Raw genomic sequence first — 14,817 nt, forward strand, 5'->3', positions numbered from 1 at the left:
TTGTAGCCACACACTACACAGACCTGCCCAGCTGCAACGCTGATCATCCCTTCACAAAGTACAAGGTAAGCTTGGAATTCTCTAGCTTTCTATGCAGGGGCAGATAGCTCTATGAATAAAGTGTGCGGCTGCAATGTCATAGCCAACGAATTCGAACCCCGGGTATAGCAGCATCCCGAAATGTAATAAAAGACAGTGCGACTGAACAACAAAGAGCTGTCATGTCAAGTCCATGAATGCTGTACAGGCATTATTGACAAAAGGGGTGGGGCTAGGAGACAGGGGCGGTCAGGAGATGCTGACCTTTAAAAAGGGGGGTAGCAGCAATTGAAAGTAATTAGATAATTCATAATTGAAAAGTGCTGCCAACAGCACCCCCTACCCTGGAGCACACTCCGCACACACCTAGTTACTGCCCTGTGTCAGTATAATAAATATATACCTTCATGACAGCTCCACCTCACTCACACATATACCCCAACCACCTCTCTCTCACAAAGAAATAACCAGCCCTGCCCCAGCCATCTCTCTCTCATACATATATCCCAGCCTTGTCCCATCCATCTCCCTCTCTCACGCATATAACCCAGGCACTATCCTCTCACAGATATATATACCCCTAGCCATACCTCACCCCTTGCAACCAGAGTTCCCTAGTTTACTAGATGATCTGACAATCCTGCAGATATTGGGGCTAATTTAGGTTGGATCGCAAATCGAAATCCAACCGGAATTATTGTGATCGCCCCACAGACTCATGTGCAGCACCGATCCTGCGCATGCGCCCACACTTTCTGGGAGAAAATGTGATCGCCTTTGCCTGTCAATCAGGCAGAGGTGGTCGCGGGGTGGGGGGGGCGGCAACCCTCCGTTTCCAGGGTGGAGATGGAGCGTTGCAGTGGTGGGGCCGGCGAAATGGGGAATGGTGCGGTGCGAACGTGGGTGTGATCACAGCAGCTGCATGACATCACATGCAGCCGCCGTGATCGGGAACATGGCGGCGGTCCTCCTGCGGGCGCAGCTAATTTCTGCTTCATCAAGGGGGGGGGGGGGGGGCGGCTGTCAGCATGCTGGGCGGCCTTGCCCTGCGATGGGTGGCCCCCAGCATGTGATCGAAAGGATTGCAAATTCTGCTAATTAGCAGAATTTGCAATCCTTACTGAATTAGGCCTATAATGTTGCCTTTCTTTCTGACTTATGTTAAACATGTTGCTTCCTTGTGTTCCTATGTATTTGGTTGCCCATATTCTCAGCTGTTTTGTCTTCTTCATGGTGGTGGCCATGTTCTTGAGGACACGTTTTATAGATACCCTCAATCGCCCCTGCAGAGGCTGGCCCCCTCTCTATCCAACACCGGGAGTCCAGTCCCAGCAGTCTCCTCCTGATGGCGGCCCTGATTCCCAGTATACACATGACACGGTAGTTTGAGGAATGTTGAATGTCCGCACAACTTTGGAGATGGAATGTCCCATCTGTTGTGTACCCACTATCATGCTCCGTTTGAACTCCATTAAGTCACGTTGCCTTGCAATGACTAGCCTAGTCAGTGTTCAAACTGACTTACGAGAAGTCAGATTACAACCGATGCAGGTCTGACCATTTCCAATACGTCACAGTATGGTGGTGCCAGCTACCATTACATTTACAGTCTGCTATCCCATGACTTTTGGCACTTCAATGTACATGCACACAAGATTTTGCAGACAAAATTAAACAAGATTGTAGATGAAACCATGTACCTTGCTCCTGTATTTCTGATGACCCAGACGGAATTTCACATAGGGGTCACTAAGTCCGTTTGCATCCATGGCTTTGAGATCTTGCCCCTCAATTAGCGTGATGCTTACTACCCCTCTCCACAAGTGATTTTTTCTGTGCAAGTCTGAAATCCGTAAACTCTGTGTCTGAAACTGAAAAAAAGCAAAAACATAACAAATAGAAGCGAAAATATCATATACAATATATGTTAAGTATGTAACTAAGTAGTTTTTTTCAGATTACATAAATATATGACTTACTGTAAATATTTGCACATAGGTAATAATTTAGTTGCAAATAAAACATTCTAATAGATGACACAACAACCAAATGTATTTCCAGAGTAACAAAAAGTGAGGGGTTAGCCTTCATCCTAAGGATTTAGCTGAGACATTTGCTCCTTACTTGTTGCCCAGCAATGCTTTGGATTGATAGGAGTACACTGTAGGCTGTACGCATGCTTGAATAACAAACGTTTTGGCAAATTGTTGGTTAACAGAGGCAAGTAAAATCATTTTCATATCCGCAGACAGCATTTCTACGGGGATGTAGTAGCGATTTCAACATTCACAATGTTGACAAAGAAAACACAGTTCATATAACTCTCCTACTGTAACACCATATTTCATTACAGGAGTTTCCACATTTAGACGACTTACATTTTTCTATTCCTACATTTTGATGAAAAGTTTGCCTCAAAATAAACATAAATTCTACATATACTGTAATACATAATACAGGTTGAGTATCCCTTATCCAAAATGCTTGGGACCAGAGGTATTTTGGATATCGGATTTTTCCGTATTTTGGAATAATTGCATACCATAATGAGATATTATGGTGATGGGACCTAAATCTAAGCACAGAATGCATTTATGTTACATATACACCTTATACACACAGCCTGAAGGTCATTTTAACCAATATTTTTTGTAACTTTGTGCATTAAACAAAGTGTGTGTACATTCACACAATTCATTTAGGTTTCGTATACACCTAGGGGGTCATTCCGAGTTGTTCGCTCGCAAACGGATTTTAGCAGATTTGCTCATGCTAAGCCGCCGCCTACTGGGAGTGAATCTTAGCATCTTAAAATTGCGAACGATGTATTCGCAATATTGCGATTACACACCTCGTAGCAGTTTCTGAGTAGCTCCAGACTTACTCGGCTTCTGCGATCAGTTCAGTGCTTGTCGTTCCTGGTTTGACGTCACAAACACACCCAGCGTTCGCCCAGACACTCCCCCGTTTCTCCGGCCACTCCTGCGTTTTTTCCGGAAACGGTTGCGTTTTTTCCCACACGCCCATAAAACGGCCTGTTTCCGCCCAGTAACACCCATTTCCTGTCAATCACATTACGATCGCCAGAACGATGAAAATGCCGTGAGTAAAATTCCTAAGTGCATAGCAAATTTACTTGGCGCAGTCGCAGTGCGGACATTGCGCATGCGCATTAAGCGGAAAATCGCTGCGATGCGAAGATTTTTACCGAGTGAACAACTCGGAATGACCCCCCTTATACACACAGCCTGAAGGTCATTTAATACAATATTTTTAATAACTTTGTGTATTAAACAAAGTTTGTGTACACTGAGCCATCAAAAAACAAAGGTTTCACTATCTCAATCTCAGTCAAAAAAGTCCGTATTTCGGAATATTCCGTATTTCGGAATATTTGGATAAGGGATACTCAACCTGTACAATATGCAGGGTAGGGAATATAGGTGCTCGATCTGGTCATTTTCACGCATCTCTATTAGGGAAGAATTGAGGGAAAATACATGGATTTATTTTAGATGTTGTATGGAGCAGAGATTTGAGCTATATAGATCTAAAACAAACATTACTGTAATTTACTCTCTAGAGACTGAGGACTATGGCAGCGAGGGTGACTTCTATTTTCAAAGTAGCTGAACACATAGAAAGTTGGCTTCTACTGTACATTTGGAATATATACGTTTTACCGATGGCCAGGTTTCTGGCTGTCATGATCCCGATAGTGGGATCCCGTCCACCAGTATGCCGGCAGCGGGGCAGGCGCTAGAAAGCCCCTTGCGGGATCGCTACGCTCACCATGCTGCGAGCACGGTGGCTCGGTGCGCTTGAAGACACCTGTAGAGGGAGAAAAGCCTGTGGCGTTGGTATTCCGGCGTTGGCATTTCAGTGTCTGTCGGGATTCCAGTGTCAGCATTCTGAACGCCGGGATACCAACAGGCGGTCTAGTGATCACCTCTCGTACATCTGTGTCAGAGATTGGAATGCTTAGTAAGCAGGTAAACAATGAACGGTACAGTAACCTTATGGGTTGTGCAGATTAGTAAACAGCTAAATAAATGCCAAACTTTGAGCTACAATTCAACCTCTATGGGGCAAATACAGTGCATCCGGAATTATTCACAGCGCTTCACTTTTTCCACATTTTGTTATGTTACAGCCTTATTCCAAACTGGAATAAATTAATTTTTCCCTTAAAATTCTACACACAATACACCATAATCACAACGTAAAAAAAGTGTTTTTGATATTTTTGCAAATTTATTAAAAATAAAAAACTAAGAAATCACATGTACATAAGTATTCACAGCCTTTGCTCAATACTTTGTTGATGCACCTTTGGCAACAATTACAGCCTCAAGTCTTTTTGAATATGATGCCACAAGCTTGGCACACCTATATTTGGGTAGTTTCGCCCATTCCTCTTTGCAGCACCTCTCAAGCTCCATCAGGTTGGATGGGAAGCGTCAGTGCACAGCCATTTTCAGATCTCTCCAGAGATGTTCAATCGGATTTAAGTCTGGGCTCTGGCTGGGCCACTCAAGGACATTCACAGATTGGCCTGAAGCCACTCCTTTGATATCTTGGCTGTGTGCTTAGGGTCGTTGCCCTGCTGAAAGATGAATCGTCGCCCCAGTGTAAGGTCAAGAGCGCTCTGGCGCAGGTTTTCATCCAGGATGTCTCTGTACATTGCTGCATTCATCTTTCCCTCTATCATGACTAGTTTCCCAGTTCCTGCCGCTGAAAAACATCCCCACAGCATGATGCTGCCACCACCATGCTTCACTGTAGGGATGGTATTGGCCTGGTGATGAGCGGTGCCTGGTTTCCTCCAAACATGACGCCTGGCATTCACGTCAAAGAGTTCAATCTGTGTGTCATCAGACCAGAGAATTTTGTTTCTCTTGGTCTGAGAGTCCTTCAGGTGCATTTTGGCAAACTCCAGGCGGGCTGCCATGTGCTTGTTACTAAGGAGTGGCTTCCGCCTGGCCACTCTACCACACAGGCCTGACTGGTGGATTTCTGCAGAGATGGTTGTCCTTCTGGAAGGCTCACCTCTCTCCACAGAGGAATGCTGTAGCTCTGACAGAGTGACCATCGGGTTCTTGGTCACCTCCCTGACTAGGGCCCTACTCCCCCGATCGCTCAGTTTAGACAGACGGCCAGCTTTAGGAATAGTCCTGGTGGTTCTGAACTTCTTCCATTTACAGATGATGGAGGCCACTGTGCTCATTGGGACCTTCAAAGAAGCAGATATTTTTCTGTACCCTTACCCAGATTTGTGCCACAAGACAATCCTATCTCTGAGGTCTACAGACAATTCTTTTGACTTCCTGCTTGGTTTGTGCTCAGACATGCACTGTCATGTGTGGGACCTTATATAGACAGGTATGTGTCTTTCCAAATCATGTCCAATCAACTGAATTTACCACAGGTGGACTCCAATTAAGCTGTAGAACATCTGAAGGAGGATCAGTGGAAACAGGATGCACCTGAGCTCAATTTTGAGCTTCATGGCAAAGGCTGTGAATACTTATGTACATGTGATTTCTTAGTTTGTTATTTTCAATAAATTTGCAAAAATCTAAAAAAACTTTTTTCACGTTGTCATTATGGGGTATTGTGTGTAGAATTTGGAGGGAAAAAATAAATTTATTCCATTTTGGAATAGGGCTGTAACATAACAAAATATGAAAAAAGTGAAGCGCTGTGAATACACAAAATATGGCATGGTCAGAGGAAATGGCCTCATGAACTTTTCCGTGGAGAAATAACAAGAGCTGAGCAATTTAATGACCGCCTTTTGTAAAATTTCGTCCAACAATTTAACCAGCATATCCTCAGCCTCTTAATACAGTTGGAGCATGTTCAGCACCTGTCACACGGTGGAAAGCACCTCGTGACTAATGCACCGCTTTGCCCTCTGTGCCGCAGGTGAGTGCAGCATGTACAGCAACTGAGCGCTTATTAGTCCTGATTCAAGTTCCGTTGGATCTGCGGCATGTGCCACAAAGTACTGATGTTTGGTACTTTGCATATGCTCCGGATCCATACTGTGCATGTGCAGTATGGGTCTGCGACATCGGACGCAGATCAGCAGCCAATTGACACTTTGCTGCTGTGTAGAGGCAGAGAGGGGGAGCCGATGGCTGCCATCTCCCAAAATGGAATTGCGTTGCCTCCATTTTGGTTGAGTGATGAGGCCAGGATCTCTGTCAGAAGATAGAGATTCCCTGGCCTCTTTGTTGCATCTGTGGCGGTCGGCTTGGGCGACCCCATGGATCATGCAGCACGGATCACTACGAGCAGGAGGCGTCTACTTATATCAGAAGTCTCCTGCTGTTTTAGCATATTAGTGCTATCACAGCTGATTCCATGTAAACAGCAGTGATTACACCTCCAACCACATCTGCATCAGGCCCGCTGTAAGATTCAACCACAAAAAAAGGCTCCATCTGTAAAGCCGCCTACACACGGTGTGATGCAGGATATGGCCGACATTGGCTATATTGTGGCCAGAGACATGTACCTCTGATATAGTCAATATGGGCCCTGCCCGCACACTCTATTTATCCTTGCGATGCCGATCCCGAGGGACAGCGCATCGGTATCGCAAGGTGTTTCCACGCGGTGTACTGTGTTTTATATCGCACCGTTCAGAGGGCCCTTAATTTGCTTGTTTTTTAGAACTTTAGAACGGTCCCGTTCAACACCACCAAAATGCTGCAGCATGTCAATCAGGCTGTTTCAAAGGGGGAGACAGCGTGTCCTACCCAATCACTGGATTTGTATGTCATTTCGTATAAGGCCCAGAGTTCTGATGGAACCTTGCAACATCTACTCCTTAGGGTTCCCGGGGGAGGTACCTCGCACTTAAACCAGATTTTTAATAAAAATAAATCTAACATAAATTAATGCATAAACTTGTGGATGGAACTAGATCATTCCACTTAACATAATATATTATGGAATATTTATCTTCCTTCTATATTAGATATCTTGAATTTACTACTGTAGTTTGCATTTTTATTAAATACAGCACAACACTATCTTCCTTACTATTATTAATATTTAAAATGTAAAACTATATAGTACTGTATGAAACGCACCTCAGAATGTTTGATGTGGCTAATACATCCACATTAATAGGCCTATTTCTGCATATTTTTAGTAACGAACCCATTGATTAGGGGCCTAATGGTGCCTCCTAATATTCAGCAAATAGTGTCCATGTAACTCACGGTTAGTCGAATACCTAAATAACAGGGACGTTAGTTAGGGGCATACTAATGAATACACCCCTTGATGACATACAGTATAACTGTGAATGCCACTGTATTCAAGGCACAAATGAGCGCTAAGATATGTCCTATCAAGTGTAACAAAAAGAGCTTTGTGCGATAAAGGCAAGTTTCATTAACAGCTGTCATAGAAGTCAGCACGATAGGAATCAGCCTGTGGGTTATGACCAACAGGTTCCTGTCAAAGTTGGCAAATGCTTAGTTGAGTGTATGGATCTGTAAGCACCCAGGTTTTTATGTGATTGATTATATGGGGGGAGGTATAGTAAGGTTAAGTAAGGGAACATGGTTGGTTTAGTTTGACAGTTTGAGTATCAGGCTAGTTAGCCTATCAGGAGCTATGGGGAGGGTTTGTTAGTTGATCTATAACTTGACAGTAACAGCATGCATCTTCCTCTTTCCAGTTTTGTAATCCTCAGGACAAGCTGAGTTACAGTTATTAATTAATTTATGCTGTAATTTGTTGCCTTTGTTTAAATTGTATCTTCTCCACTGTTTTCCCCTTATTCTGTCCCTTCACTTCTCCACCTTTGTCTTCCCAAATGTCCCTTTATCTCCCGCTGTTTCCCACGTCAGCAGTGTCACAGTACAAGCAGAGCCGACACCTTCAAGCCAGTTCCCCCAATACCGCAAGCTGTGGCCAGGCCGTGCTGAGAGCAAGACTGGAGCCTTCCCTAGTGACAAAGCCATTTTAGATGCAGCTGATAAGCACCGCGGACCTCTTATACCTCCACCATGCCAGACACCAGGGGGCAACTCCAAACCTCAATGGAGGCATCTGCTTGTACTGCAGTTGGTCACAGAGACCAACTGCAGTTAATATCAGATGATGGAACCGTATCAATTTCTCCACTCCAAATGCACATGTTGTGCAGTATTTTCTGGATAACATGGGGTCAAGGTGAACTTCTCCTGCTTCCCTATTACCAGAGGCACTTCCTCTTCCCCACCCTCTTTCATGGTGTCCATATTTTAACCACTCAAGGTCCCTCCATTTAGTATATGGCCCACAGGTGATTTTTTTTTCCTGCCCTTACCGGCTTTCTGCTCAAGGTCCCTGTCCGTCACTTTACAAATCTGGGGATCGTCTTTCGAATTTGTTACCACCATTGCCCCTCCTCTTCCATCCATGCTCACCCCATGCAGCCAGTGTACACTCCCCTTCCACGTGAACTCAAAAGGTATTTCACATTTTCCTGTTCCAAGATCACAGGATGACAAGTTTGCTGATTTGCTGGCAGTCTCTGGCCATCAAGCTCCGTCATCCACAAGGCAAGATGTGCACACCGCAGGACACAATTGGTATGGCAAGTTGCAGTGGGCGAACAGCTCATCCAGGTCAAGAAGCAAACCCTTTAGGGCAAGTTGTGATGGGCGCATTGTGAAATGAGGGACATTCCAAAGCACCTGCACGTGCACCCCAAATGGCTGCTTTAGCCACATCCAGATCTGATGAGCGCGCTGTACCGGTTTTACGCTCCACCCCCTGCTTTTGTTCACAAACAGCGATTCCTCCAACTCTTCAGATAGAACCTGGAAGTTTATGCATTATTTGGTCCAGCAAATTATGTGTAAGCTTATAAGCCATACTGTATGTCACCTAGCGGGGAGAGTGTAGACGTCCAAGGGGACATGGTTTGAACATCGTGGAGAGGTGTGTTGTCAAAGGCAAAGGTCGTTATCAGGGCTGGAGCAATACAGAAAGCAGGGGAAAATGCTGGGCTGGAACGGAGACTTCCCCGCTCTGCCAGCAGCTGGCTATCTACTGTTAGCTGAACTGCCACTCCTGCCATTCACTGAATCCCACTGGAACGCTCCCTTACTCTATGCTCACTGGCCACCACCCTGCTCTCCTCCACTGATTTAGTATTGAATCTTAGTCTTCTTATATGGCACTTTATATCATAAACTTTTAAGATTATGGAGACTATATCAAATCTGTTTTACAAATGTTTTAATGTATATTTTTTTCATTTATAATAAATACTATATGCTAATCACCATTCAATGAATCTTGTATGTCAACCGCGCAGAGAGATAGTGCAAACATTACATCATTTACAATCATAATGGATTATAGGTTGAGATTTGGGTGGATAACTATAGTAATCAGCGCATTATCTTTTAGAGTGAACGTCATCCAGGCTATCAATAAACAAATAACCTGGATCTGCTCTGGCTCTTAATTTTTTGCAGCATCTAGTCCTGCTTTGCCTTCTGAGAAATATATAGTGTTTAAGGCTCTGTATGCGTCGGGGGTAAAAAACAAATATAGCGGCGGCCGCTTTATCTTGTTTTCAATAGGGTCAATTATTGGCGCTTGCACCATCCGCTAGTCTGGTTTAGCATGTCCCAGTTATGTCTGGCAGATCATCAGAGCAGAAGGCGGGTCTCGCTATGAAGGTAATGGCTCCAGGTACGCTGAAGTACTATTCTGCAGGTTGGGGGACAGGCAATTTTTTTTGCAAATACTGGAAAGTGAGGTAAGTACACTATTCTATGTTGCCATATGTTTGGCAATGGCACAAGTGTGGCCATTCTAAGGAAGCTATATTTGCGGATTTGGTGAGCATGTACTATTTTTCAAAACTTCATGGGTTGATGGACCCGACAAAGTCGTTTTTACTCACAATTGCCTTAAATGGTGGCAGGAAAAAGTCGTTGCTAAGGGCTACCTGTAAGCCCATTAACTTCAGCCTCTTAAAGACACTGGTTAATGTGGTTTCTAAAGTTGCAACATATAATTACAGGATGGCACTTTTTTGTTTAAAGTTCTTATTGGTGGTTTTTATGGTGTTTAGAGTTGGGGAACTAGTTGCAGTCAATAAGTATTCTGTCTCAGAGTCGCCAGTTAATAATGTTGATGTCAAGTCTGATCTTGTGCTTTGTAATATACAAAGGTTCAAGATGGACCAGTTGGGGAGGGCACAATGGTTGTCAGTTCCCACGCATGCTGATTTGCCAATTTGCTCTGTTAAATTTAGCTTCCAATTTTTTTGCAGGTTGCGTCCGGGGGTGGGCAGTTTAAATGGCTTATTCAAGCTGATTATTCCCCTTTATCCAAGTTTGTAGGCCTTATGCAACCATCCGCTTTGGGGGAATGAAGGCCTTTACAATTTTAACCTTCATATGGGTGGCTCAAAACATGTTTCCCTTGCCTGGCTAAGGTTTGTTTGGTGCAAGGTTATTGTTGTCAGTTTATCACATTACTGACTGCAACATTTCCTTGCAGATTTGTCCAGGAAGTTGGGTTGGGTGTGGTTTGTGAGGCATTCTAACATCTACTGTGCCATTAGTCATCAATTAGCTGGTAGAGCTTCATAGTTGCTGGGTGCTCGGGAGGTGAGATGGCTAGGTGTTAAGGGAATCAGATGGAGTGTTTTGCTCAAACGTCTGTTTAAGGCTGTGGAGACTTAGGGACACCGGATTGGGTGCTGTATCGCTTAGGGAGTAATGATTTGGGCACTTGCAAGGGTATGAAAATAATTAACACCATTAGGGTGGACCTGTAAATGCTTTTAACCAATGATATCAGTATGGCATAGTGTGGTCAGCCTTAGATAGTATATCTAGGAAGGTGCAGCCATCTCTAGGTTTTGCTGAGTGCTGGGTGTAGAGTCACTGAAGTAGGAAGAGGAGGCTTTTTATAGTCTGAATGGTGATCATCTGAATGAGGAAGGTTTGCATTTTTATTGAGGACATTTGTTCCTTTCTTTAGCATGGGGTGGCGGGCCATGTTTCTGTGAACCACGGTTTGGCAGAAAGCAATGCTCCTCGGCAGCCTCTTATTAGCACAAAAGCGGTTGGGTGACACTCTGGATTGTCTCTAACCCAGAGGAGGACCTGGTCTCCATCTCAGGGAGGGGCCATTGCTATGCCAGTTAAGGGGGAGTGATACTGCCCAATACTGGTTGTGTCAGAAAGACTCCGCCCCATTTATTTAAATATCATTATCTGCCTGTAGCTGCAGTTTGCATTGTAGTTTTTCTTGTCACCCATACATAATTCCAATTCAAATCTGATTAAATAAATTGTTTGTGACCTCCCTAATCAGCTTTTCAGTTGTCCATGTGGTTAATCTAGTTAGACTGTTACTAACTGGTACTGCTGACAGCTAAGAGCAGTCGAAGCCTAACTTGTTTGGTAGAAGGAGCAAAGAGACTTTTGCCTGTAAGTGGGTCAGAGGGAAATTAGGAGAAGCCTCACATAGGTGGAAATGAGAGAGTGAGAGACTTTGTGGCAGGAGTTGCTGAATATTTGTCCATCTCTGAATCACCGCCTATATACAGTATGTGGCATAAAGATTTCCCCATTTCTCCCATGATGGAGCAGTAGCGGTCGTCCGATGATTGGATAACTTGGACAATTTTTCATGGATGACTGTCCGATCATCATTGATCGGTTATTATGATTCTGTCTGCAGCAATAAAGTTCTTGAAATTGTTATCCGATTTACCCTGTCCCCTGGCCTGCAGGTCATGTTTCCTGTTTGTCTTATGACCTGTTGCTGTTGGAGCATGTCATCTGATCAGTCTGAATTCTCCTTGCCCTAGCTGACATTAGCAACCAATCAGAGACTTGCAATCCCTATGTATTCCTTGTCTGCTTTTTGTTCTGTGCCAGTGCATAAATCATTCTGACTCCTAGCAAGTTTCGTCCTGACTTCCTACAATAGCTCCTGTTAGCAACAAGCTTTGCTATCCATGGCTCCACGGTGCAAGTAACCAGAGTATTCCAGCTTACTACTGTTCTTCTCAGCTGTAGCTACAGCATTTTTTTACAAATTCCAGCCATTGATCTCTGACTCCAGTTACCTGCTGAGCTCCATATGTCTGTTGCCAGCAACTTCTACAGTCTTGTAAATGCCTGTGTTCCTGACTGCTGATCTCCACTACAGGCTAATCATCCACCTTGGAATCCATCTGTGCCTCTAGTTCTGATTTTTGTGTTTATTTCAGACATAATAAGAGCTGCTGCAGTGTATTTCTCTATCTGCTACAGAGACGCTGAATGCTCCCCAGCAAGTTTACATAGTATTCTCAGTGAGTACATTCCTCAGTTCCAGCCACTGCACCAGCACCCAGCAGCACAGTTTCCATTCACTAGTATCCAGTGACTGTTTGTTTCTGTTCAAGCACAGTTGTATCCTGTCAGCACAGTGTTTGCTCCTTGTCCTGATTCCTGAGCTCCTGTAAGCTGAACTCTGTGGACCAGTGGTTCTCAATTCCATTAGTCAGGTACTCCCAACAGGTCATGTTGTCTGGATTTATTTTATCATAATTTTTGTTGGTTCTGCAATTATCCCCCCTATTTCAACATATAGAAATCCTGAAAACATGACCTGTTGGATTATGGAAGGCTGGAGTTGAGAACCACTGTACTAGGGACAACCAGCACAGCATAACACGAACATTATCAATTCTATCTCAGGGACCCCGTGTTGTGGGTTTCTCCCAATTTATGGTAGCCAAAGCAGGTTAGCTTGCAGACTTATTAACTAATTTCTACCTTTGTTTTATTAATTCAATCTTTTTCAATTATTTCAGTATCACTTAAATGGGTTGGGTATGTGTGACCGATGCTGGGGATCCCGGAGATCAGCATACCGACGCGGGATCCAGGCAGCGGAGTGCCGTCGGGACACCCACAAATGGGAATAGTCCCTGCTAGTCGGCATGCCGACTGTCGGGATTTAAAGGGGTGTGGGATTTAGACATCGGTAATGTGAATGGCGGTCTCCTGACCGCCGGTCACATAACTACATCGCCACTTAAATGTATCAAAGGCCTTTTGGATGAGTTTTTGTAAGAACTACTCTTTCATTAGCAGTGCAGGATCTAAAATCACCAAAGTGTAAAGGGGAAAGAAGCTAGTACCTGTACTAAGTAAAATGGAGCATACCTGATGCAGCTTTATACTTTATAGATGGGCAGCCATCTATAAACACCGCTCCTGATTGGAGGCCCTTCTATAATACCAATCTTATTTGCGTTGGGAGTGATCAACAAGGAGTCTTAAAAAAGTGAAAGTATTATTGTAGATTTTAATCACTAGTTACTACATTGCCCGTTAGTAGATAATTCCTGTTCTATTACTGTACATTTCAGAAATCAATGATTTTTGCAAACCCCTGATATTTTGAGGGTTTATACATAGCATGACATGGTAATGCAATGTTGGTACGGTAGCATAAGGGTTTCCTAGATATTGATTTAGGGTTATATTCAATTAGTGCCAAATTTTCCGGCAGTTGGAAAATCGGCACTAATTCAACCTCAGCGTATTCAATAGCGGGCCCGTTTTTTAATCCATTTTCACCCATGCCTTTTCGTTTTTTTTGTGTGTTTTTTTTTGTCGAATCGGCATGGGCGAAAATGGACACAAAAACTGTCCAAAACGCCCGCAAATTCGCCAAAACACATATCGGCAAATTCACAGAGCCACGTGGTTTTTGGCCCGTGCAGATTTTTCGAGAAAATGGCATGGGCATTGAATAGTTTGAATGCTAATTCGACCTAAAAACAGACGAAAAGTGCAGTTTTTTCGACTGGTCGAAAAAACGGCACAATACCCCCTTACTGCTAGTAGTACAACTACGTTTCTGTTGTGATTAATACTTATGTAGATTTTATTTTCAGCATGTGGAGAGATACTAGGTTATATTTGATATACAGTACAGTATTTCACATTCAGCTAAACTGTATCTTAGAATAAGGCACATCAGAATGACAGTAGCTCTGTGTGTGTACAGGATTTGGATTTCATGCATTTCCCTCATTATGAGGTATTTCTATGTCAAATCTCACTTTTTATTTCAATACACTGCAGACAATGATATCTGAACTTTCCTACCGCTGCCAGTTAAAATAGGAGCACTCATAGAAGCTCAAATTGTCTTTCACATTATAATGATTTGTCTTCTAGTTGTGTTTTGTTTGGGAAGCATCTGTGAGAAGGAGAAATGGTCCAGAGGCAGTCCTCATTAGGAAATGTAAGTTATCTTGAAAGGTCAATAATGCAGCTCGGTATTACTTGCAACTGGAAATGAGAGTCCTATCAGAAAAGAAGAACTAAAGCCTTTATTGTAGAAATGTGCTCTCTCTTTGCTAGATTTATCTCTGTAACAATACAAGTGAGAGCAGTCACCCGTGTAACAATTCCCCCAATGATCACAATTGCTTTTCAAACTTTAGTCTAAGGCAATGTAGAATGTAATATACAGAAGGTGCCTAAAAGCCCTGTAATTCTTCCAACTAACAATCCGAATGTTACAGTACATATACAAATAGACAGTGTATATATAAATATAGGAGATTTCATTAAGTCAAACATTTTTTATATATATTGTTATGTCCGTATGGCTCTTAGTTTTGCCAGTTTGCACAGGTACAAAATGAACAGGATTCAGGACCTAATTCAGTAAGGATAGCAAATAATTAGCAGAATTGCAATCCTTTGGATCGCATGCTGGGGCCGCCCATCG

General features: G+C 43.5%; 1 protein-coding gene across 4 annotated transcripts in view; it reads right to left on the bottom strand.

Annotated features, from left to right (window-relative positions):
- Positions 1-14,817, bottom strand: part of MCTP1 (multiple C2 and transmembrane domain containing 1) — a 1,810,807-nt gene that overhangs the window by 1,061,923 nt on the left and 734,067 nt on the right. For all 4 annotated transcript variants that reach the window (XM_063964020.1, XM_063964019.1, XM_063964022.1 and 1 more), the window contains one exon: positions 1,740-1,910. In XM_063964020.1, coding sequence (XP_063820090.1) covers positions 1,740-1,910 — 171 coding nt within the window. The remainder of the gene's footprint in view (positions 1-1,739; positions 1,911-14,817) is intronic.

Source organism: Pseudophryne corroboree, chromosome 1 (assembly GCF_028390025.1).
Source record: "Pseudophryne corroboree isolate aPseCor3 chromosome 1, aPseCor3.hap2, whole genome shotgun sequence".
Lineage (NCBI taxonomy): Eukaryota > Metazoa > Chordata > Amphibia > Anura > Myobatrachidae > Pseudophryne > Pseudophryne corroboree.